Genomic DNA, 23,557 nt, shown 5'->3' on the forward strand with positions numbered 1-23,557 from the left:
AATTATTATCAGATATCTGTAAACGATCACTTGTTTGTTAAATGTTAAAAGATATCCTTACATGATTTAAATACATTTCTAAATGGTAATTTTGGATAGCTAAGTATTTTGCTCTAGTAATTCATACTAGTTCTTAACGTAAGTCTGTACGTGGGCACAGGACCGAAGCGCCTGTTCATGTCCATAGTCTTTGGCCGATAGATTATAATAATATTAGTCCCATTACTACAGAAACATTAAAACATAGCGTTTAAGATACTAATTTGGGAAAATTTTACAAACCTGCTCACATAGTTTCCCTGGTGGTCTAGTGGTTAGGATTCGGCGCTCTCACCGCCGCGGCCCGGGTTCGATTCCCGGTCAGGGAAGTCACTTTTGTACTTTTCTTTAAACCTAATTAACATGTTACTTATCGTTACTTAGACAGTGAGCATCGTTACAAAAGCTGAATTTACACAGTATTTGTTTTGTTGCACGCAGATGCATATGAAACACTCTTTTCTCCGAAATAAGCTCCACTCGCCAGATGTCGCTCTTACAGGTCTGTCCCTTTATTTGACGCCGCTCTCGTTCTGAGCACGTGTGTATTCTCGGGAAGGTTAGGGGTCACGCGACTGACAGCTTCTGCGTCTGGTTGGTTTGTTGGTGTCGGCACATTTTTCACTCTACGGAAGGCAGTTTGTCACTTTGTTTTCGCTTTTTGAGGAAGTCTGTATAATATCGACCCTTTACAAAAATAGAAATGTTAGTTTTTGAGACGAAACGGCACTGTTTGATATAATATTGATATTGGTTCTCCTGCATGAGGTGAAAAATTAGTGGTATAGTATTACTTTTCTGTGTGTTGGTGGAACCGCCCAGCAAGGAGACTCTGAGGCAGAAGTCTTTGCCGAAGGGAAGTGAGACTACCGAGATTGTACTCCTTTGTTTCCAGGTGTGTACTGCAAGTCACTTTTTTCTTTCAAAATGTATTATGCCCTTGTATATATCAATTAGTGATAGTTTACAGTTTCCTGTTGCACGAGGTTCTGATGACACCTGCATTTACTTAGGGAGTATTTTGAAGTGCGATACTTACTGTACCACTGTTTGCTGCAGGCATTATTGGAAGTGCCGTAGTTTGAGTGAAGTGAATTCATAAAGCGTTTATATACAAACCCAACCACCTCTTTTTGTTCAACAACTGGTTTTCGACGAATTTATCACTTCAAATGCTGACATTAAAGTCACGTTTTAATCCAGACAGTTTTCAGGTAAACTTTAATTTGTTTTATGTAGCATCTTTTTTGGCAAACACAACCATATTTTTTCACTACACTACTAAGTGACAAATTGTATGCCCGGTAGCTTAGTCACATACGAGGGATCTTCTGGTTAGTCAGGTTTTGAATTTGATCCATCCGTACCATATATTCGAACTTCTTATTACTTATTGAGCAGAAATACTGCAGATACATTTAGAAAACTGACCATTTAAAACTGTGGCAGTGGAAACACGCGTATAGCCTCCAGATGTGCACACCAGCAGGAGAGGATGCCAGAATGCAGACTGAGGAAATTCGCCTTGCACAGTGCTACATTTCTGGCGTAGTAGCATCATACTGTTGTATTCCAAGCAAGTTTGTAGTGCAGGGTTTATTTGTGGTTGCAATTTATTGATCTTTTAACACTGAATGCTTTTAGACCTTCAGACAAAATTTGATATTAGATACAGGGAACCTGTGTGAATAAATAATTTTTAACCTTATGTAATTATGAATTTGCGCCCTGTGTTGGCTGGGATTGGCTCCAGCAGACCCCCGTGACCCTGTGTTAGGATATAACGAGTTGGATAATGACTGACTGAATGACTAATTATGAAGTTATTTATCAGACTGGCACTGTATGAACATAGAATCATTCTTCTTCACTTGGGAACTAGTTGCTCCACCTTTAGCTGTAACCACACTTTTGCATCAATCTGTATTTCCTATAACACTGGAGGAAATTTACTTCACCCATTTTAGTAGAATGCTTGTATGCAGAAAATACTAGTAGTGTTTGAAACATGAACTGCACATTTCAGGTACTGCCACAGCATTGAAATTAGTTTTGTTTTGAACTTTGATTAGCCAGGCAAAAACTTAAAGTTCGCTCTTTTTAGGCATTGTGACATGGACTTTTTTTTGTGTGTTGTATCGTTGTGTTGGTGCACGACAAAGCTACGCTCGAGTGTCAGCTCATGAGTGGATGACCAGACAATATTCTTAAGAATTTTCTGATACAAAGCAGTATTCACAGTTCATTTTGTTCTGGGAAATCATCCAGGCACTGACGCTGAAGAACATTTTCAGACCATCATACTACTTGCTGGGATAGGCTCTAGTTTCCCCATGATCCTACTCTCAGTAATTGAGTTTGGAAGGTAGATGGTTGGATAATGGGACAAATAAATGGCAGTTTTGCCCCAGGTATTGATTCTCCCGAAAGGTTTAGGGATCATCCTGGTGCATCCTCAAAATTTGTTGCAATGGTTTCTCATCTAAATACTCTAAGATGAAGGGTAATTTTAGCAGGGTATCAAAGTCTGTGAAGACTTATTAGTATTTCAATTGTTTTCCTTTTGGAGTTCATGCGGCCTTCATGTGGTTTGCTGAAGTCACAGTGCCTTAGAAATAGCATTGCAAGTGTTTTCAGTAGCTTTTATTCTGTGATTTCTTATGGAATCTGTTTGGATTGTGACATTATGTGCTTGTGTAATCATTATGCTGGCAACTTGACTATAATTGGAATTGCAGTAATCCGAATATACAATCCAAGTAATGTATATTGTATTGTAAATAAAATTTTAACATACCAATAACATGAAGCAAACAAAGCATGATTTACTTGTTCAGTGCATATTAAATGTAGTTTACAAGCAAAACAACCACCAATCACCCTGTCCTTGTCATTGGCTTTTTTCAATTCAGGGTTGAGAGGGCATAATCCTATCTACTAGTAGCATAGAAGCAATTCTGAGTCTTTGGGGTGCAGGAGGAAAATCAAAATACCAAGAGTAAAACCAACAGAAAAAAAGAAATGCAGGGTTTGAGGGCAGTTGTTTTCACAGTAACACTTGATATTGGTTAATTGTGTTCATTAGGTAAGTGAAATAAATTTTAAAAAGTATTATTTGTTGATTAACATAATCTTTATCTAAAACTAAATTATGGTTGAGAACATCTAGTAAAAGAAATCTGCACTTATAGAGGAACTCTCTAAATATAGGGCTCATCAGCTCCTCAAGGCTGTGTTCTGTCTCTCTTACGGTTTACACTGTACACTAATGACCAAAAATAGAAGAAACAAGACAATCAAGCAGTAGGCTGTACATGGAATTGACATGTGAATATAAACTGTTGAGCTGAAAGATCCACTTTTTTCATAACGGCAAAAAGAGTATTGGGAATATTTAAATTCCAAGATTTAAAACAAGGTGTAAATCATAGGCATGTTATTTTCATTTTTGATGTCAAGTAAGTTTTGTTTTGACATTGATGTTGACCATTTGTGATTTCTTCTGATAACCATAATCCAGATGTTCTCTCTCCCTCATGTTCTATTATTGCAAATGTTTATATAATATAAAAATGCCATTATAATTTTAAGAGTGTCCTTAGTTTTCCATCCAATTCTTACCTTTCTGTTTTGTTGTATCACTTTGCCGTATTTTTTATTTATCTCTCTAATATTACTTAAATCATAGTCGTTCGATATATACTCAGAATTATAGTTACTGAAGATAAAGTAATTTTAAGCTTCAACATATCTAAAGTGTTTATTATACTTATATGAAAGATTGCTGCCTTACAGTGCTTTAGCTGGTGGTTCAGACCTTGTTTTTGGTGTAGTTTGGTATTCTTGGGGTTTTCTACTGTATTTAAGGACTAAACTTTTAAGCACTGATGTTCTTTTTTTTTTCTTCATCAATGTTGCATGTTTTCTTCATGAATATTTACTGTCTGCTTGTGTTTCTTGTATCGGTCTGTCATCATAATTGATTTTTATCTGAATTCTTTTTCTTGCAGCTGGAATCAGCTATCTAGTGATTAAAGCCGGAATACATGTGGCACTGAATCAGTTCATGAATAAAACATATTAAAGGTTTTAACAAGTGTTTTTGGTCATGTTAGTTTGTTAGAAGGTTACATGTTATGATGAGTAAAATTAAACTTTGTATTAAAATCTTTCATGACTGAAAATATCTATTTTAAATTTTATTACAGAGATTGCATTTTACAGAGATTATTTTTGCAAGCATTTTTGTCCTCTGCTATTAGTTTTAATTTTGTCCCTTAATTTCTACTTCTGCTGAATTTTCATGAATAGATGAATGTCACTCTTGTTTTTCTATTTCTTCTTTTCAGGTAATTGTGTGAAACATATTATTTATGTACTACCTCATACAGTGGGAGAATGGCAGATGACAAAGATGTTTTGCGAGATGTGTGGTTTGGGAGAATCCCCACCTGCTTTACTTTGTATCAGGAAGAAGTAACAGAAAGAGAGGCTGACCCCTACTATGTAGGTATTATTAACATTCCAATTCTATAGAATTAAATTGTAAATTTTGTAAGTGATGCTTAAGTAGCCGCTAAAAGGATAGGATTGTTACAGAAGTCCCTGATCCTTTTTTTTTTTTTTTTTAAATTAAAATATGAAAGTAAATGGAAATTTTCCATTCTCATGCTACTAAGTATGCAGTGATTAAGTAACCTCAGTTGAATTAGTGGTTTATTTTTAGATCACTGCTTTAATTTAACATACTTTAATTTTTACATAAACAAACTGAAGAAGAAGAAAAAAAAAACTGGCAAAAATTAAGTTTCAACACTAAAGGCAATGTGCCATAGTGATAAAGACTTTGGCCTTTGATCTTCAAACCCGAGGTTCAAATCCAGTAAGTAAGTCGCTTCACCTGCCTGTGCTCCAATTGGAAAAACAAAAGAAATGTAATCAATTGTATCTCAAAAGTTGTAAGTCACCTTGGATAAAGACAGCCAAATAAACAAATAATAATAATTGTTAAATTACCAAACAGATGCTGTTGCCGACATATCAAACAAATTAATATTTATTCAAAGCGTTTACAAGGCTTTCAAGGAAATCAAATAATGCCTTTATGGTGTTGCCATCTCCATTTTTGCCCTTATAAAACAAGACAAAATCTGCAGTTACCTTTTATTAATGGATTATATTAGCAATTCTGATAAACAAATAGTACATTTTCCTTACCTCCACTTAACATTTTCTGAAATTCTTCTTTTTTTCCCCCATGCTTTTGCCATTGTCTTTTCATACAACACTGAACTTAAAGGGCTATTTATATTGGTTTGCATATGCAAAGGGGTGTAATTCTGAGAGGAGTCCGGGTGGGGTGACAGGTGCGTGCATTAATCTTTTTGCATTAGATTTATGGAGCTGAAGTTTGTGGAAGTTGGCTTGCACACGGTTTTATGCATCTGAATTTTTTGTGTGTACGCACATTTCCACTTTTGTCCATACGCCATGTTTTAATGTGAATTCTACGCACGACATTCTACTTGAGGCACCCGGTCTTAAAACTTTGCAAAGGTGTTTGTAAAGCTGATCCAGAAACATTAATTTTTTATTAAAATAGTTAATTGCATCTTCAAGGAAAACTGGAAATTAAGGGAAACATTTTATAGTCATACCCTGAAAGCACTATTTTATACAAATAGTGGTGAGCATCTAGAACAAACAGCTGCATCATACATTTGTTATGCATTTTGCTATTCTTTGTTGAAAGCACCAGATCCTGAGCTGATATGTTGCAGGCAAACTACAAAACCCTTTTGTTCAAAATGACAGCAACAAGTTCACTGTCTTCATTTCTTTTTTGTTTTAAATTGATTTTTTGCCAACAGGAGAACATTTATTTGTTGCTTTCTGTATTGCAAAACAAACACATACTTGCAGTACTGCAAAGTCAGGGTTCAGTAGCTGTAAACCTCCCTCAGAATGTGATACAAAATATCCATTCATCCATTATCGAACACTGTATCCATTTTATGGTTCTTTCCATGCAGCATCAGTAGCAAGATCATAACCATCTCTAGTGTTGACTCCTGCCAATTGTTGGGCATACTCACTCAGTCGTATGGGGCCAATTGGGAGTCTCCAGGTAACTTAATGTGTGTCTGTAGGGTGGATATAAAAAAACAATGTACTGTGAGTTAAAACGTGCATACACGTTGAGAGAATATGAAAACAACATAGACAATGTTTGGTTGAACAGTACAGTTGGAACTCTACAGCTCTGAAGCAGCAGTGTTAAAATGGCCACTACAATTTTCCCTGAAATAATTTAGTAACCAAGCATCAAAAAAAAAAAATCACATACTGTAGCAAGGCAGAAAATGACTGCTCCTTAACATTCTTCTGTAGCCTTAATTATAACTGACTTGCTTAAATAAGTGAAAAATGACTTAACTCACGTGTCTCAAACTGTCCTAGAAGGCAACCAATTTCACTCCAGCCGATCATGTATTTAGCTGTTAATGAAAGTTTAGTTCTGTGGTTTGTTAGTATTCTCATTCGTATACACCAGTCATTTGCAAAACTTTTTTTTTTTTTGGTTTTTGTTTTCAGAAATAACCATCCAGATGCTTTGCAGACCTAAGCAGATTGATATTTCTCGGACCCTAACTTTTTTTCTTGTTATTTATTTTATTGAGTGAAGTACTGTATGAAAGCCACAGGCACAAACAAAATATTCGTTAATATGGACAGCCCTGGGCTCATTTTGCATCTCGTTATTGTTTGGTGACTTATAAGAGCAAAAACAACCAAAAAAACTGCGATTTCAAGTCAATTAAAATCAAGTCAACACAGTATGTGCCATTTGTATTAGCTCTTCGATACTAATGATGAAGCTTAGAGATAAAGTGACAAAACATTAAATTAGGTAAACAAATATACTGTAGCAAACCTGCATCTTTCAAGCAGCCCAGATATGTTTCCATAAAACAACAACATTTATTTATATAGCACATTTTCATACAAAAAAAATGTAGCTCAAAGTGCCGTATCTTTAATAAAAGCGGCTATCAGTTCATGTCATCAGATGCTGATCTCTGCACAGAATAGTACTCTCTTAAGATTCATGTTAGGATTATCTAGACTTGTTGACTAAAGACACCACCTTCCATTTTTTGATCTCCTGCTTCTCCTGGACATCTCACAGGAATTTCAACATTTGATCTTTGTCTTGAAAGCAAAATCTTCCATGCTAGTTTCTCCCCTTTACCTTATCTATTGTTACATGTTTACAGTCTAGTGTATCAGTCACTATACACAAATCTCCACAATCATGTTCCATTCACTTTTGGCTAAGCACAGGGAGGAAGTGTAGTGACATCTGTCCTGTGTGAAGTTCTCACTTTTTAAAATTCAAGTCAAGTCTGTTGACAAATTGCTGTTTGTAAATTGCTGTTTGTCTAGACCTTTACTACCTACCTGTCTCACATGGCATGATCTTAACAGCACTGTGCTTTTGATAATTTATCTTCAAAGTCCTGTGAAAAATAGAGCCCACTATCCAAACGATCACAGTTAACACAGGATTCAACTCATTTAAATAAATAAATACTTAACTTATGATTGCCGGAAAGGTTACATATCCTATCAAATAATAATTTACATATTCTTTCAATAGAATTCTTCACTGTTAAAATATTACCAATTCTATTTATACATCAATACCTATAAGTAAAAAAATATATTTTGTCAATCCAATACATTGTGACATTGTATGTGTGTGTGTGTGTGTATATGTGTTTGTCCGTATTCATATATATAATTTATGCTACTATCCTGTCTGTGTTCAGTGCTAATGTTTGGAATGTATTTTACAATGTATGCAGCAACAGAGTTCATTGCATTGCATTTTTCAATGCGATCACAAACATCAGCACTACTATACTGAATCCTAAAAAAATGCTACATTATTTAAGTAGCAGATGAACTGACACTGTAAGTTATCGAAAAATTTAAATCAAGATATTGAATTGAATTCAATATTCAGTTGAATTCACTAGACCAAATTGTGTGCTGGGCCAGCTAGTGTGTATGTATACAGTGAAATTAGAAAGCATTGTGTGGGAGACTTAATTTGGACATTTGACCTATCAGTCTGAATTGATTAGCTCATAATTGCAAAGTGAAAACATGTTCTCAGGAAGGGTTGTGAATTTACTAAAAATCAAAAACTTGAAGTCTCATTTATGAAAGTAGTCAGAACCTTTTGTGGCAGCAGTCCAAAATGTGGTTAGGTACATCCTATTTTCCTAAATTATCCTTAAGTTGTGTCTAGAACTTGATTGGAGTCCACCTCTGGCAAATTTAAATTGATTGGACATGGTTTAGAAAGGCACACACCCGTCTCTTTAAGGTCCCACAATTCACACTATATGTCAGGAGAAAACCCAAGTCAGTAAGACCAAGGCACTCTCTGTAGACCTCGGTGGTTAAATTGTGGTGAGGCATAGATAAAGCAAAGAATATAAAGCTATTTCTAAAGTTCCGATTGTTCCTGGATGTGGTAAGTTGTGTTATGGCAATTGTGTTTGTATGTGTGCAGTGTGCAAGCATAACTATTTATAGATTTTAGTTTGGAGTTAAATGGTTACCCAGTGTAGCACTTACCTGGAGTGTTTTAAGGTGGTACTGTGAGGACTTTTGTGGAGTGAGAAATGGTGAGGCAGCTTCATGGGTGCCAAAGGGTTATGGTGGTGCATTGGGGATCTTGTAGTGGGCAACGTGAGTCAGTCTAGTTGGGTCATGCGGAGGCATACAGGTGCGAGGTGCTGAACTTCAAATGAAAGGAGAAAAGTTAGCAAAGCCATTTTGTTGTGAGAAAAGGGCTACAGATAGATGGTAAAAAGTGATTACTTTCCAGAGGATAATTGAGAGTTGGAGCGACTGTGACCAACACGTGTGTGTGCTAGTGTGGGCAGTGATTTGATAACTTCCTTTAGAGTTACAGCGCATAGAGTTGAGTACATAAGGTATGCTTATATATATATATAAAAAAAGGAGATGTGGTGAAATGTCCTTCACAATTGGAGGAAGAAATCTCGGGGGCATATAAGAAGGGGACGATGGACATGAAGTAGTCTTCGTTGGTAGTGGATCATGGAACTCCTGAGCAGGCTGAGTGAGGAGAGGAGAGGTGCACTTATTTATCCTCTAGAGCAGTTGTTCCCAGACTCGATTCTGGGGACCCAGTTGTGTTGAAGGTTTTTTTTCTTGCAACCAACTTCTGTTTTTAACCTCACTCGGAATGTGCTGTTGTTTCCCAGTTTCTGTGTTTTTGGTATCAATGAAGAAATTACTAAAGTATGCGAGCTAATATGTTTTAATGAAAATTAAGCAAATAATAAAATTATGTGAATTTGTTTTTCACTTTTTATGTTTTTTCATCCTAATTTCCATGCTGTCTTTCCATAGTTGACTAATTAGTGGGTCTGATGCTGAAGATGTTGAATCTTTCATCATTTAGTGCTGTTTGCCTGGGTATCTGCTTTGCTTCTTTTTGATTGTCACAATTTGGATACAACGAAGGGAAAAGGCTACACAGAATAAGGGGAAATGATAGGAAACCAACAAAAATAAGTTAAGCATTTTAAAGCTATAGTAAAACATAGAATGATTTGTAAGTTTCTTATAAAGTAAAAATCATACTGCTATGCTTTTCTGAATGCAGAAAAAGAGAAGAGAAAAAAAATGCTAGCTTACTAGATAAGATCAGTTGTTATCAGTTATTATCCCTTATTGTGAATCTGATTGGAACAAAAACCTGCAGCCACAGGGAGTTCTCAGGATGGAGTTTGGGAACCAATGCCCTAGAGCAGTGAGTGGATACATGTGGCAAGTTGGATATGTGTTTGAGTTGCTTTTTCTTGATGAAGTAGTCTTTTATTCCTAAAGGAGCATGAAAAGGGATTGGGACCTGATATACAGCATTATGATACTTTTGTTTTTGAACTCTGAAAGTCCTTGTTGATCACTGCTGTGATTCCTGGAAAAGGGAATGGGACTAGGTTTTGTGTGTGTGTTTTTTTTTTTGTATAAACACTCATTATTTGAACAACATAACATTTACATGAATTGCCATCTTTTCAAATGCTCACAAGCTCTTTTTTGTGTGAAGTGTCTATGCTGGTTTGCAAGCATACAAACCATACCTTTTATGTGAATGATCCAGCTTAAAATATAGGTCTTTGAATTCCATGTCAAATTTCCTATTGGCAATACAATGAAACAGTTAAAGTTGCTGAAGCAGAACAGATCTACCAGAAGCATATACAACCTCTAAAGCAGGGGTGTCCAACTTCAATACTCGATGTCCACAGTGGCAGCTGGATTTCCTTCCCGCCACTTTCTTAATCAGCAACCAATTTCTTCTGTTAATGGACTTCTTTTCCTTTTATTTTATTGCCTCCGTTATTTAACAGTCCTCTGAATTGCTTCCTTTATCCTCAAATGGCAGCCAAATCAAGATGTGAAATTAACCAACTGATGACTTGCTAAGTTGACATCCACAAACTCGTACCGTTTTCATAATTAGTAGGTGATTCTTGTTGTTAATTTAACTTATGTAATTCCATAGGTTGTTGGTGCTCTACATCAACAGAAAGCACCAGCAAAATGTTTTGTGGACCCGATCAGATCAACATTACTGAGATCTTCACCTCTGTTAATTTTCACGAATCCAGTGATGGACGCAGATTAACCGGTCATTTGTTGACTCTTTTTGTGTCTCATTATTGTTTGACTTGTAATTAAGGAACAGAAGAAACAATTGAGGGGTCTAAATCTTCAATAGCAAGTCAATTCAAATGAATGGAAAAGTAATTAATTAGCAGCAAAAACAGGTAATTAATTAAGAAAAGGGTTAGAATTACCTGCTGGAGATGGACACCTGTGCTCTAAAGGAATGCTTGTGTCCCTGAAACACTATTGCATGCACATGCAAAAAGGTCTTGTGAACACTTAAAACATTCATGTGCGCACATAAAAAACATCTAGAGAGCAAGAGAGAGATTCATGTGTACACTAGAAATAACTTGGTCAGGGAGTTGACCAAGAACCCAGTGGAGCTTCAGGATTCCTATTCATATCCGAGAACCTGTAGGATGAACGAATATCTCAGAATCACTCAATCAGGCATTTGAGATTCTAGACAGACACCACGATTGAATGAAAAGCATATGGCAGCCTGCTTTAAGTTTGCCAAATGGTTTTAAAGAACTCCCAAAAGCATGAGAACTTTTTGGGCACTGTGTCTGTTGAAGACCAGACACTGCTCATCGCTTGTCTACTGTGGTGATGCAAGGCAGTGGTAGCATCATGCTGTGAGGGTCTTTCTCAGCTGCAGGAACAGAGAGACTGGTTAGAACTGAAGGAAACACAGAGATTGAACGTTGAAGAAAACCTGCTCCAGAGTGGACACAACCTTAGACTGGGACAATGGTTCACCTTTCAGCACAACAATGACTCGAAGCATTCAACCAAGGCAATGCTGTATTGGCTCCGGGACAAGTCTCTGACTATCCTTGAGTGGCCCAGTCAAAGCCCAGGCTTAAACCCAATAGAACATATGTACACAACCGCAAAGGTGATAGTTCACACACTTCAAATCCTGTCTAACAAAACTAGAGAGGATCTGCCTGGAAGAATGGGATGAACTGCACAAATCCATGTGTGTAAAACCTGTAGAGACTTAATCCAAAAAGACTCAAAACTGTAATTGCTGCCAAAGGGGTTTGGACAAAATTCTAAATTAATGGTCTGAATATTTATGTGAGAGAGATTTCAGGTTTTGATTTTTAATACATTTGTAAATGTTTCTGAAAATATATTTTTACTTTGTCATTATGGGTTAAGGTGTGTAAATTGATTGGCAAAAATGGCAAATATATCCATTTTAAAATAAAATCTACAACACAAAGTGTGCTGAAAGTGAAATTATCTGAAACTTTTTGAATCGACTTTGTGTGAATGTGTACGTGTGTATCTATGTATATAAAATGTATTTTTTTTCTCCCATTATTGTGGTAACTAAAACTGTTGAGGGACAGTTTTTTTAGAGTTCTTTTGCTTGTACTGATCTAATTATGTTATCTTTTTGCATGTATTAGTATTTAATGGTTTCATTCACTATTAAATTGTTTTCGTTGTGCTTTTTTTACTTTTCATTCCCATATGATTGGCTTGTATGCCAGCTATTACCTGGCATGAATATTAAAGTTATTTTCCTTTTATGTTTTGATGGTGTTTTTAAAAGCTGAACAGAATCTAAACTTTAGGAACCAAACAAAAACTGAAATAGTTTTCCTTTCCAGCTGCTCTTGCCTCGAGTGAGCTATTTGACACTGGTTACTGACAAAGTGAAAAAGCACTTTCAGAAGGTGATGAAGCCAGAAGATATTGGTGAAATGTGGTTTGAATATGAAGGTACTCCTTTAAAATGGTAAGTTAAAATTTGCAGGTTATTGGTAACATTTATTTTTGCAGCAGTAACAAAATGTATAGCTTGAAGTGACAACATCATTAGGTACAAGCACCCCTAGCATATAATTGAGTTTTCAGTCCAAAAGAATAGGCAAAGGCCTAATATTTAATTAGTTTTGAGTATGGCATGGTGGTGCAGTTATATCAGACATATAATCCCTGGTGGCACTTTCACACGTGTTTGGAAAAGACCCAACAGAGAATAGCACAAATTGTGAAGAGTATTTGACAGTACATAACAACACCAAGTATGGTAGTGATACAGAAAGTTAGCAACTTTGTTGGCAGGAGGACACTGATAGATGAAACTCTTATGGGGATAGGAATCCACCCTGATGATGCAAACTGTGCAGTTCCTTTGTACATGTGTTTGTTCCTGTTAAGTATCTTTGCGATGAAATAGTATGAGTAGTTAATAGCCCAGATATACTGCAGCTGACCTGCAGTAATTGTGAATACAGCGTTTTGAATAAGGGGTCAGAACCCCTGTGCCACACTTTTAACAGCTTAATTATTTAAGCCTGTTATCACATTATCTATGTTTCTGTCTGTTTATATCTCTCATTTACTGTTCTCAAGGGCATTTAATCCAATTCATAATTAGCAGGAGCGTTGTGCTCAAGTCAGGAACCCACGCTGTATGATGTGTTGTTGAGGTTTCAGGTCTGTTTATGGACATAACACAGGGTTAATATACTGGGTGGTCCAGATCTAATTATGCAGATCCAGATCGTCTGGATGACTTTGATTTATGCGGGGACGATTCCAGTTCGGCATGAAGACGATTCTTCATGTTGTTAGTTCGCACACTTCTCGATGGTCCGTGATTTTACGGGTAGTTTTCTGTGTAATAAACTTAATAAGTTTTAGCGTAATGAAAATTACATAATTAGATCTGGACCACCCTAGAGAATTACTGGATATGATGTACATAAAATAAGTTAGACAATAAATGAGGATAAAAGCTAAACTTTAGTTTGTAGCGATTCCCGTTGTAGCAAAAAGTGAAAGTGTGACAGACCTAATCAGCTTTTTCCAAGCCTGAGTATTTTATACTTTTCAGAACTGTATAGCATTCAGTCTTTGCATTTATTGGAATAATACAGTAATCTGAAATTGTGTCTCTTCTAGATCATAACATTTTCTCATTGAGACCCAGTTCCAAGTGTAAATGGGTATAAAAGGTAACAAAAGAGACAGAAAATCTCTGGCATAGCCACCCCATATACTTGGACAAATGCAACAAAAATACAATGATCAAAGGTCTTCACAGACTGAGTTCAAAACAAAACTGCTTTAATGGCAACAAAGTGGTGTTTTTATAGTCTGGTCGGAAGAAATGATGTCACTGGGGCTGGAACCGAAAGTGATGTTGACAGGCCCAGGCAAAATTTTCCATGAGTGGTCTGCAGGAGAAAGAGAGAAAGGGTTAGTGTACACTGTAGCCACCTGGTCCATAGCGTGTCACCATCTTTGAATCCCATTGGCATCCTCCTATTTGCACATGTGTGACATGGCCCCATACCAACCCAGACCCATCGCGTCGGACAGTCTGAACCAAGAGGTCGTGAACCTGAGAGAGCATTGACATTATCATAGCAAAAGCCTTGATGAATGAGAGAAAACTTGTTAGGCTGGAGGTCCAAAAACCGCCTTGTGACATATGAGTCCGACGACTTGTGAAAGGCCATCCACTGTAAGAGTGCATGATCTGTAACCAAGGTGAACTCATGGCCCAGGAGATCATGCTTAGCTGTGTAATTGCCCATTTGATTGCCAAGGCTTCCCGCTCACCGGTGCATACCTGGTTTCTTGGTCCAGCAGTTTCCAGCTCCGGAACATCACAGGGTGTTCAACATCATCGACACTCTGAGTCCGCGTGGCACCTAGACTCGAGTCCAAAGTGTCTGACTGGAGAATGAAAGGCAAAGAAAAGTTAGGAGCTTTTAACACTGGTGCTGAGGCCAGGGCCAGCTTTAGATCACTAAATGCATCTTCTGCTTTATCATTCCATACCACTGTATTTGGGGACCTTTTCTTTGTCAGATCTGTCAAGGGTGCCACTCTCTTGGAAAAGCAGGGTACAAACTGGCAGTAATAACCTGCTAGACTGATAAAGGCTTGGACTTACCTCTTGATTATTGGATGGGCGTGGTTTCACCCTGAGACATTGCAGTGTCTGTTGATGATGCTTCATCTAGTGATGACTCGGGAATCGCCTTGTCACACTGGGTGGCCAGTTGTTCACTCTCAGCTAGCCATGTACACAGCATGGAGGCAGCCTGGGACATGCTTTATCTGTCCATTACTAGGCCTAAAAGTTTTTAGCAGTGGGTTGTGCTATACTGCTTTTACTGTTAGATCAGTCTTGCTCCAGTGTCACCAGAAATGGGGGAGTTTGTAGGACTGCCACCATAAGTTCCCTTAGCGGCCCTTCACAATTGATGAAACATGAGGCAGACCTATACCAAAGGTTTTCTACATGAATACAAGTCAGATTGGTCTTATAATTCAGCTACTTGTCGTGGTAACACAAATTGTCGGGCAACAATGGAAATGTCACTACCGGAATCTATTAAAGCTGTTACCCTTTGCCTGTTATCAAGGACCACTATTATACAAGGAAAATCAAATGCACAGTACCTCTCTCACCTTGCCCAGCTGCAACCCATGTTCTTGCCGAGCAGAGGGCAGTGGGGAATGGTGTGCCCTACCTCCCTGCACTTGAAACAGCGCAGAGGGTTCTTGTCCTTGGACTTTGGCACTTACTCCTTGTTGTAGTGGCAGGGCTCTTGAGCAGTGACATGTCCCATGCAGGTTTGGCGAGTGGAACATTCTGCTGTCTTGGATTGTGAAGCCATTTTGTGATGGCTGTGAGAGCCTCTTATGTTTTTTAAAGGTTAGCGGCAGTCTCATCTGATTAGATCATAATAAACTGTCTGTGCCTCCTCCTTCAGGAATGGCGCTATTATGTTAGCCCTAAAGGTAACAATACCTGGGATGGAGGTTGCGCTTCGTCCTTTTCGAACAGCAATACATGCTTGTTCTGGCATCTCATACTCTGAGAGCTGGGTGCAATACTCTTCCACTTGGACCTTCAAGGACTGGAGCTCCGATGCCATGGTTGTCAAAGTGTTTCTCAGGTCCTGCTCCTGGCTCATCTTAGAGCTGGGGTGTCCAACTCCTGTCCGGGTGGGCCACAGTGGCTGCAGGTTTTCATTCTAACCCTTTTCCTAATCAGCGAGCAGTTTTCACTGCTAATTAACTAATTTTCCCTTCATTTTTATAGGCCTGTTTTTAAGGACTGAGTCCTCTGAATTGATTTGTTTCTTCATTAAATGTCAGCCAAACAGAAGTGAGATGTGAACTGAGCCAACAGATGACCAACTAACTTGGAACATCAAACGGCAGCCAATTTCACTCCAACCAGTTTCTTAATGAGTAGCCAATTCTTGCTGTTAATTAAAGCCATTGTTTGAAAATCATCACTTGCTGCTTTCATTCTGCCGCAGCAGTTGACTTTCTGTTTTTTCAAAGATCACCATCAAGATGTTTTGGTGACTTGAGCAGACCAACATGACTGACACCTTCACCTTACTTTATTTTCAGGTTAGCTGATCATGTGGCTATTTGTTTTGTGTCTCATTACTGTTTGGCTGCCCATTAAGGAAACAGAAACAGCTAAGGGGTCTGAGTCATGTCAGTTAAAACTAAGGCAAAATAAATTAATCAGCAGCAAAAACAGCTCACTAATTAAGAACATGTTTAGAATGAAAACCTGCAGCCACTGCGACCCACCAGGACCAATGTTGGACACTCCTGTCTTGGAACAAAATCCTGCCAACTATGCCACTGTAAAAGATAAAAAAAAAGACAGAAAAAGGTTTGGGGTAACCAACCTGTATACTTGGACAAATGCAAGAAAAAAGCAACGATCAAAAGTCTTCACAGACTGAGTTCAAAACAGAAATGCCATAATGGCAACATGATGGTGTGTCTATAGTCAGGTGGTATAAAGTGATGTCACTGGGACCGGGACTAGAAATTCTATCATTGGGACCAGAAGTTGAGTTGATGGCCCAGGCAGGAATTCCTTCAGGTGGTCTGCAGGAGAAAAAGGGAAAGAATTAATGCACACTGCCACCCACTGGTCCAGCATAGAATTACCATCTTTTGAGCCCACTGGCTGCCTCTTATTCGCACGTGTGACAAGGGATAACTTTGCCTATAATGGCTCTGATTTCAAGTGACAACATACTTAGCAGCACCATTTAGTAAAGTTTTTATATCAGAAGGAGTCATTTTAAAAGCTTTAATCACTAGGTTTAAATCTGATGGGAGACGCATGATCTAAATCTGAGTCAATTTCTGTTAGATTTCTGTGATAGTCATGTGTTTTTGCTTCACAAAAAAAAAACTGGCATGACTAAAGCACACTGTAATAACTCACTGGAAGAGTGTGCGCAGTGACAAATGTGCACAGTGTGTTGTTTTTTCTAATTTGAGCAGTTGCTGTGGAGAAAAGTTATCCTGCACATTAAAATATTATTAACTTTACATTTTATGGATTGTGAGGTAGCGTTAGTTACGGCATTACGACCATGTGGTGCAGTTCCCATAAGGGTGATCCATTTCGCAGGATCCTCATTGTTGAGGACCTGAGCAGCTGGACCAAACCAAGGGGATGCCTGTGTAACACCTGGCTGCAGCAGATAGATGGTCATTTCCTTAGGGTGGGACTGGACCGTGTGTCTGCCTGTTTCATTGTGTGGTGAGTGTGGCAACGCGCTGTACCAGTGCATGCTCCCCCAACCTGACCTGACCTGTATATGCACAGTGAACAAAGTTGAATTAGATCTGTTGATTTTTAATTCTTGGCACCGAAGAGATATTTGTAAAAGCAAAGCTCTGTGCAATAGAGAGAATAGATGGATGATCCTGTTGTCATACTAATTTGAGCGGCAATGATTGATAAGACACCTTACATAATATTGAATATAGAGTTGTCACTGATTTCAATCTTCGGGTGTAAGATGATTCACAATTTATATAAAGTGTTTGAATGTAAGAGCACCTGAAATTTCAACTGCTCTTGCTTTGAAAACAAATTGAATTTGTTGGTAAAATAAAAAAACACAGAAGAAAGATTTTAGTCATGGGAATTTCTCAAGGCTTGAGATATCAAATGGATTATCCACAGCATGAACTGCCTCCAATTTCCAAGGCATGGCAAGTTTATGGAAAAATAGGAGCTGAGAGCACTATGTTGTGTAAGGACCAAGATGCTTGACATACAAGATGCAGTATATAATTGCAGAAGTAAAGTTCTTGATTAGATAGATAAACATTAGCTTCAACATTCACATTATCTGCAAATCTTTGTGGATTGTTTTTTTGTTACTTAAGATGTTAGAGAGAAATGCTTTACAGTCAACCAGTTACTTAGCAGGAGGGAGAAGAGAGAACATGGAGCTAACAAAATAACTCAAGCCTGTATTTCTGTGTAATGTAGAAAAAAGGGATATATGTCTTACCTTAAATGTTTATTACTAAAACTGCCACAGATTGTTAGGTACTACAACTGTAAATACTTTGTCAGCTTGAGTGTGTGTAAAAATTATTTTTGGCATATTGTATCTTCCTTGCCAATATTTGCATTTAAAATGTTTTCAATTTAAAAAAGCTTCTGTATTTAATTGTGAGAAGCAAAACCTTACTTTTCCTGCTGGGCACATAAAATAAATTAAGTAAAAATTAATATTTTTTATGTAGATAGTTTACTATTTAGTTCTATATGTGCATTTTTCATAGTATATGTGTGCAAACAGCAAGTTGGCTAATCACAAACAATTTGGCATCAGCAGTAAGCAAAGCTTCTTGTTGTCTTTGAGTAGCCTCCTCATACAAAATTGTGGCATTTTACACAGTTCTTCATTGTTTTGTTCCAGTTCTACAGAAAAGTGTACAAAGTGTCTGATATAGGGGCACTGCTAATCAGTATGCTATGATGCACCATTTAGGAATGACAAAACATTGTCCACTTGCATGTACATTTGTGCTTGAAAGTTTGTGAACCCTTTAGAATTTTCTATATTTCTGCATAAATATGACCTAAAACATCATCAGATTTTCACTCAAGTCCTAAAAGTAGATAAAGAGAAACCAGTTAAACAAATGAGGCAAAAATATTATACTTGGTCATTTATTTATTAAGGAAAATGATCGAATATTCCATATTTGTGAGTGGCAACAGTATGTGAACCTTTGCTTTCAGTATCTGGTGTGACCCCCCTTTGCAGCAATAACTGCTACTAAACGTTTCCGGTAACTTTTGATCATTCCTGCACACCGGCTTGGAGGAATTTTAGCCCATTCCTCCGTACAGAACAGCTTCAACTCTGGGATGTTGGTGGGTTTCCTCACATTAACTGCTCGCTTCAGGTCCTTCCACAACATTTCGATTGGATTAAGGTCAGGACTTTGACTTGGCCTTTCCAAAACATTAACTTTATTCTTCTTTAAACATTCTTTGGTAGAACGACATGTCACATAAGTGTTCCTTTTATCAGGGTGAATTATTGCTTTCTGAGTAGCTGTGGAAATTGTGTTTTATGTAAATCATGTTGGACAGGAAAAATGGATGCTAGGCCAATGAGTCTGGAATGATTTACTTGATAGATGGCATCATAAACTACTCAAAGTACTTCATGGCAATGATTTTTTCATAAAGTGCCACATGAGATGTTGGGCATCCGAAAATAAAAGAAATGGGAGTTCAGGGCAGAGTGTTATTTGTATATGTGTGCAAAATTGGCTCAGCAGAGGGTTATGTTGTGAGGAACCCAATTGGAATTGGCTGATGTTAAGATTGGTGTCCCACAGGGGTCAGTGCTAGGGCCACTGCAATTTTTAATATAGAAAAATTATTTGAATAGGAATAGAATTATTAAGGTGGGTAAGTTTGCAGATGATAACAAGCCATGTGGTTTGGCAGATAATCTAGAATCCACTGAATCTTTACAGAGGGACTTGAACAGAATACAGGCTTGGGCAGATTTGTGGCAGATTAAATTTAATGAAAGAAAATGTAAAATGTTACACGTAGGAAGTAGTAATGTTAGATTTGAAAACACAATGTTATGTCAGAAAATCGAGAGTACACCTTATAAGAAGGATTTTGGACTCAACACTATCAACTGCCAAGCAGTGTTCAGAAGACATTAAGAAGGTTAACAGAATGTTCGGTCCAAAAGCACGATGTGCAGAGTGCAAGTCCATGGAGGTTATGTTCAAGTTTTATAACACACTTATGCGGCCTCACCTGGAGTACTGTGTACAGTTTTGGTATCCAGGCTACAAAAAAGACATAGTAGCACTGTAAAAAATCCAGAAAAGAGGAGCTAGACAATTTCAAGGGCTACAGGGAATGATTCCAGACATTTCTTCATTTTTTGTGTGTTAAAAGTTGTTTACAAAACATTGTGTAAATTAGGTTTTATTAAATAAGGTATTATTATAAATTAGAGTGTTGCTGTACTTGAATATGTAATTAGAATAACAACTATATAGGGTAGATTTTAAGAGAACTGATCCGTCTTTGACACAAATAATAATTAATAAGTTAATAATGAATTGTATTTTTTAAGTTACTTTTATGCCTTAGACCAGGGGTGGGCAATGTTGGTCCTGGAGAGCCACAGTAGCTGCAGGTTTTTGCTCCAACCCAGTTTCGTAATGAGAAAACAATTATGGCTGATGAAACACTGACTGTTTAAGTGACATTTTGATGCTTCATTTTAGTGGTCTCGCTTGTTAAGGTTCCCCATCCTTGATTGCTTATTTCAATCTTAAATAGCTGCATTCATTGTTGTAATGGCTCCTTATTAGCAGTAAAATGTAAGTGACAAAACAACCAGCAGTTCTCCATCCAGTTTGTTTTCATTTACATTTGTGTGTGTTCATCATGCGCTGTTTTATTTAGTAAAACATGTAATAGAAAATGTGACGGACTTAAAATGATCTGTTTTAGGCTTCAAATCATTTGGATGATATCCTTGGAGAATGAAAATCTATGATATAAGAACCTTACATTGCAGACTAACAAACCATAAAATTGAATAAGGTGCAAGACTAGCAAGGATTAGTTTCTAACTAGCAGAATACCCGCGCTTCGCAGCGGAGAAGTAGTGTGTTAAAGAAGTTATGAAAAAGAAAAGGAAAAATTTTAAAAATAACGTAAAATGATTGTTAACGTAATTGTTTTGTCATTGATATGAATGTTGTTCTCATATCTATATATACAGTGGTGTGAAAAACTATTTGCCCCCTTCCTGATGTTTGTCACACAAAATGTTTCTGATCATCAAACACATTTAACCATTAGTCAAATTTAACACAAGTAAACACAAAATGCAGTTTTTAAATGATGGTTTTTATTATTTAGGGAGAAAAAAAATCCAAATCTACATGGCCCTGTGTAAAAAAGTAATTGCCCCCTGAACCTAATAACTGGTTGGGCCACCCTTCGGAGTATATAAACTCACTCCTGAATATATAAAGTGAAAGTCAAAATCTATTGATTGAAAAGACTCTGAACTGAACTAAGTTAACAAAAACGTAGTCAGAAAAATAAATTAAAAAAACACTGTTTGGTTAATGCTTTGAAAATGATGCTTGTGCCCTGCCCAGGATTGGTTCCTGCCTTGCGCCCAGTGTTGGCTGGGATTGGCTCCAGCAGACCCCCATGACCCTGTGGTCAGATTCAACGGGTTGGGAAATGGATGGTTATTCCAGCGCTGACTTTGTATATTCCGACGCTGACTTTATATATTGAAGTTTTGACTATATATTGCAGCGCTTATTTTATACTAGCAAAATACCTGCGCTTCGCAGCGGAGAAGTAGTGTGTTAAAGAAGCAATGAAAAAGAAAAGGAAACATTTTGAAAATAACGTAACATGATTGTCAATGTAATTGTTTTGTCACTGTTGTGAGTGATGAGTGTTGTTGTCACACACACACATAAACATATATATATACATATCTATACATATACACATATATACATACATATATATATCTACATATATACACATACATATACACACACACATAAATACATACACACATACATATATACATACACACACATATTTACACACAAATACATATATATATATACATACATACACACACACATATATAAATATATATATACATATACATGCATATCTACATATATACACACACAGCTATTTCGTATCAGTGCAATACGCTGCTTGTTAAAACGGATGACTCCCGCTCTTACGTGCAAGTCTGCGTGGATATTATGAACTATCGTATTTGTTCAAGTTCTATTTAAATTTTAAATAGAAGGAATTTTTATTTAGTCGACAGAAATATCTTTGGTAGGAATGGTAAAACAGACAGGAATATTATTCTGAATAAATCAACTCAAACCTTAAACAACTTATAATATTTTGCTCTCCATAAAAATATATCCTGTCTAAATTATACAAGTTAGAAATAAAGTAAGCGTTAAAAGAACAAACATTCAAATTTCTTTACTCTTATGTAATTTTATATAAAAAATAAACTTAGATTTTAAATATCCCAAAAGATTTTGCTCTCCATAAAAATATATCCTGTCAAAATTATACAAATTCAAATATGAACATGCTGCATAACAAAACCTGGAAATATAAATAAAATGTGTTCCTTTCAGCAATAACAAATCAAATCATTCAGTTGTCTTTGCTCATATGTCATTTTAGAGCTGGACGCCTGGCATCTTTTTGGCCACAGGTTCGTTTATGTTTGCTGTGAGGTTCTGTGTTGTGGAGATTCTCAGGATGGATTGCAGGTGCTCATCAGTGAGGCGACTCCTGTGTGCTGTTTTGTTAGTCTTTATCACTGAGAAGAGCTTCTCACACAGATATGTGCTACCAAACATGCACAAGGTTCGAGCCGCATGTAGACGGACTTTTTGTTCTTCAAAGTCACCAAAGCGCCGTGCAAACTCAGTGCAGTGCGCTCAGTTTATCAGCAAAGTGCGTGTTGGGAACACCGTAGTGGCGACTTGGTTTAACATTACTTGGCAACAGGGAAAGTGGGGCAAGGTGAACTGGTGCATTTGTGTCTCCCATAAAAGCAGCTTCACTTGAAATCACTTTGTGATTGTGCACGGTTAAAGCGTCCGCTGAAGTGTCAGATTCTTATTTAATTCTTCTGCTTTCTGTATCTTCTGCATTGCATTCAGGTTACCCTGATGTTTTGTCTCATAGTGCCGTCTTAGATTAAATTCTGTAATTACAGCCACATTAGCTCCCCAAATGAGACACACGGGTTCAGTAAACATATACTCAGCCTCCCATCGGTTTTAAAGGCTCTATTTTCAGAATCAACTTTTCTCTTCAGCATCGTGTGAGCTAGCCGCAATAACTTGCAGCATCATAAGGTAGACTTGATTAGCGGTAAGTGTTGGCAAGGCAGCTGAAGCGCTGCATTATGGGATCTGTAGTTTATTGTGTTACCAGCGCTTCATATACCGGGCTTTAATAACAATAATACAGTATATAAAATGATCTCGGGGCGGATATAATTACGCCGGGCGGATGTGGCCCGCTGCCCTTGAGTTTGACACATATGGACTAAATAGAACTTGAAAAGATATATTTTTCAAATGTGATCGCGCAATTCAGATAGAGTTGACGCACTACAGCCTGCATGCCTCAATAAGTCATCCTCCCTCGCTCTTACTTTTTACCGTTCATCTAATGAATACACTGAGTATGGCTTTACCAAAACAATCATTGATGGCGAATAAAGTATCCATTATTCGAGTATGTAGATCGGGATATATATATATATATACCCGCGTATCGCAGGAGAAGTAGTGTGTTAAAAAGCTAGAAAAGAAAAGGGAACATTTTAAAAATAGCGTAACATGACTGTCAATATACAGTATTTGTTTTGTGAGTGTTACTGAGTGTTGCTGTCAT

General features: G+C 37.3%; 1 protein-coding gene and 1 non-coding gene across 3 annotated transcripts in view; both read left to right on the forward strand.

The window, feature by feature from the left end:
- The first annotated feature begins 296 nt into the window (after window positions 1-296).
- On the forward strand, window positions 297-368 carry trnae-cuc. The gene has a single exon. It is a non-coding gene; the product is annotated as a tRNA-Glu (tRNA).
- A 227-nt stretch (window positions 369-595) lies between these two features.
- The window catches only part of atg5 (ATG5 autophagy related 5 homolog (S. cerevisiae)), a 193,696-nt gene continuing 170,734 nt past the window's right edge, over window positions 596-23,557 (forward strand). The window contains exons 1-3 of one of the 2 annotated variants that reach the window (XM_039747847.1): window positions 596-934; window positions 4,389-4,545; window positions 12,390-12,517. In XM_039747847.1, the coding sequence (XP_039603781.1) occupies window positions 4,438-4,545; window positions 12,390-12,517 (236 nt within the window). In that variant the 5' untranslated portion in view covers window positions 596-934; window positions 4,389-4,437. Of the gene's footprint in view, window positions 935-4,388; window positions 4,546-12,389; window positions 12,518-23,557 lie in introns of those variants that run through there. The other variant, XM_039747849.1, reaches the window with a different exon arrangement.

Source organism: Polypterus senegalus, chromosome 3 (genome assembly GCF_016835505.1).
Source record: "Polypterus senegalus isolate Bchr_013 chromosome 3, ASM1683550v1, whole genome shotgun sequence".
NCBI lineage: Eukaryota > Metazoa > Chordata > Cladistia > Polypteriformes > Polypteridae > Polypterus > Polypterus senegalus.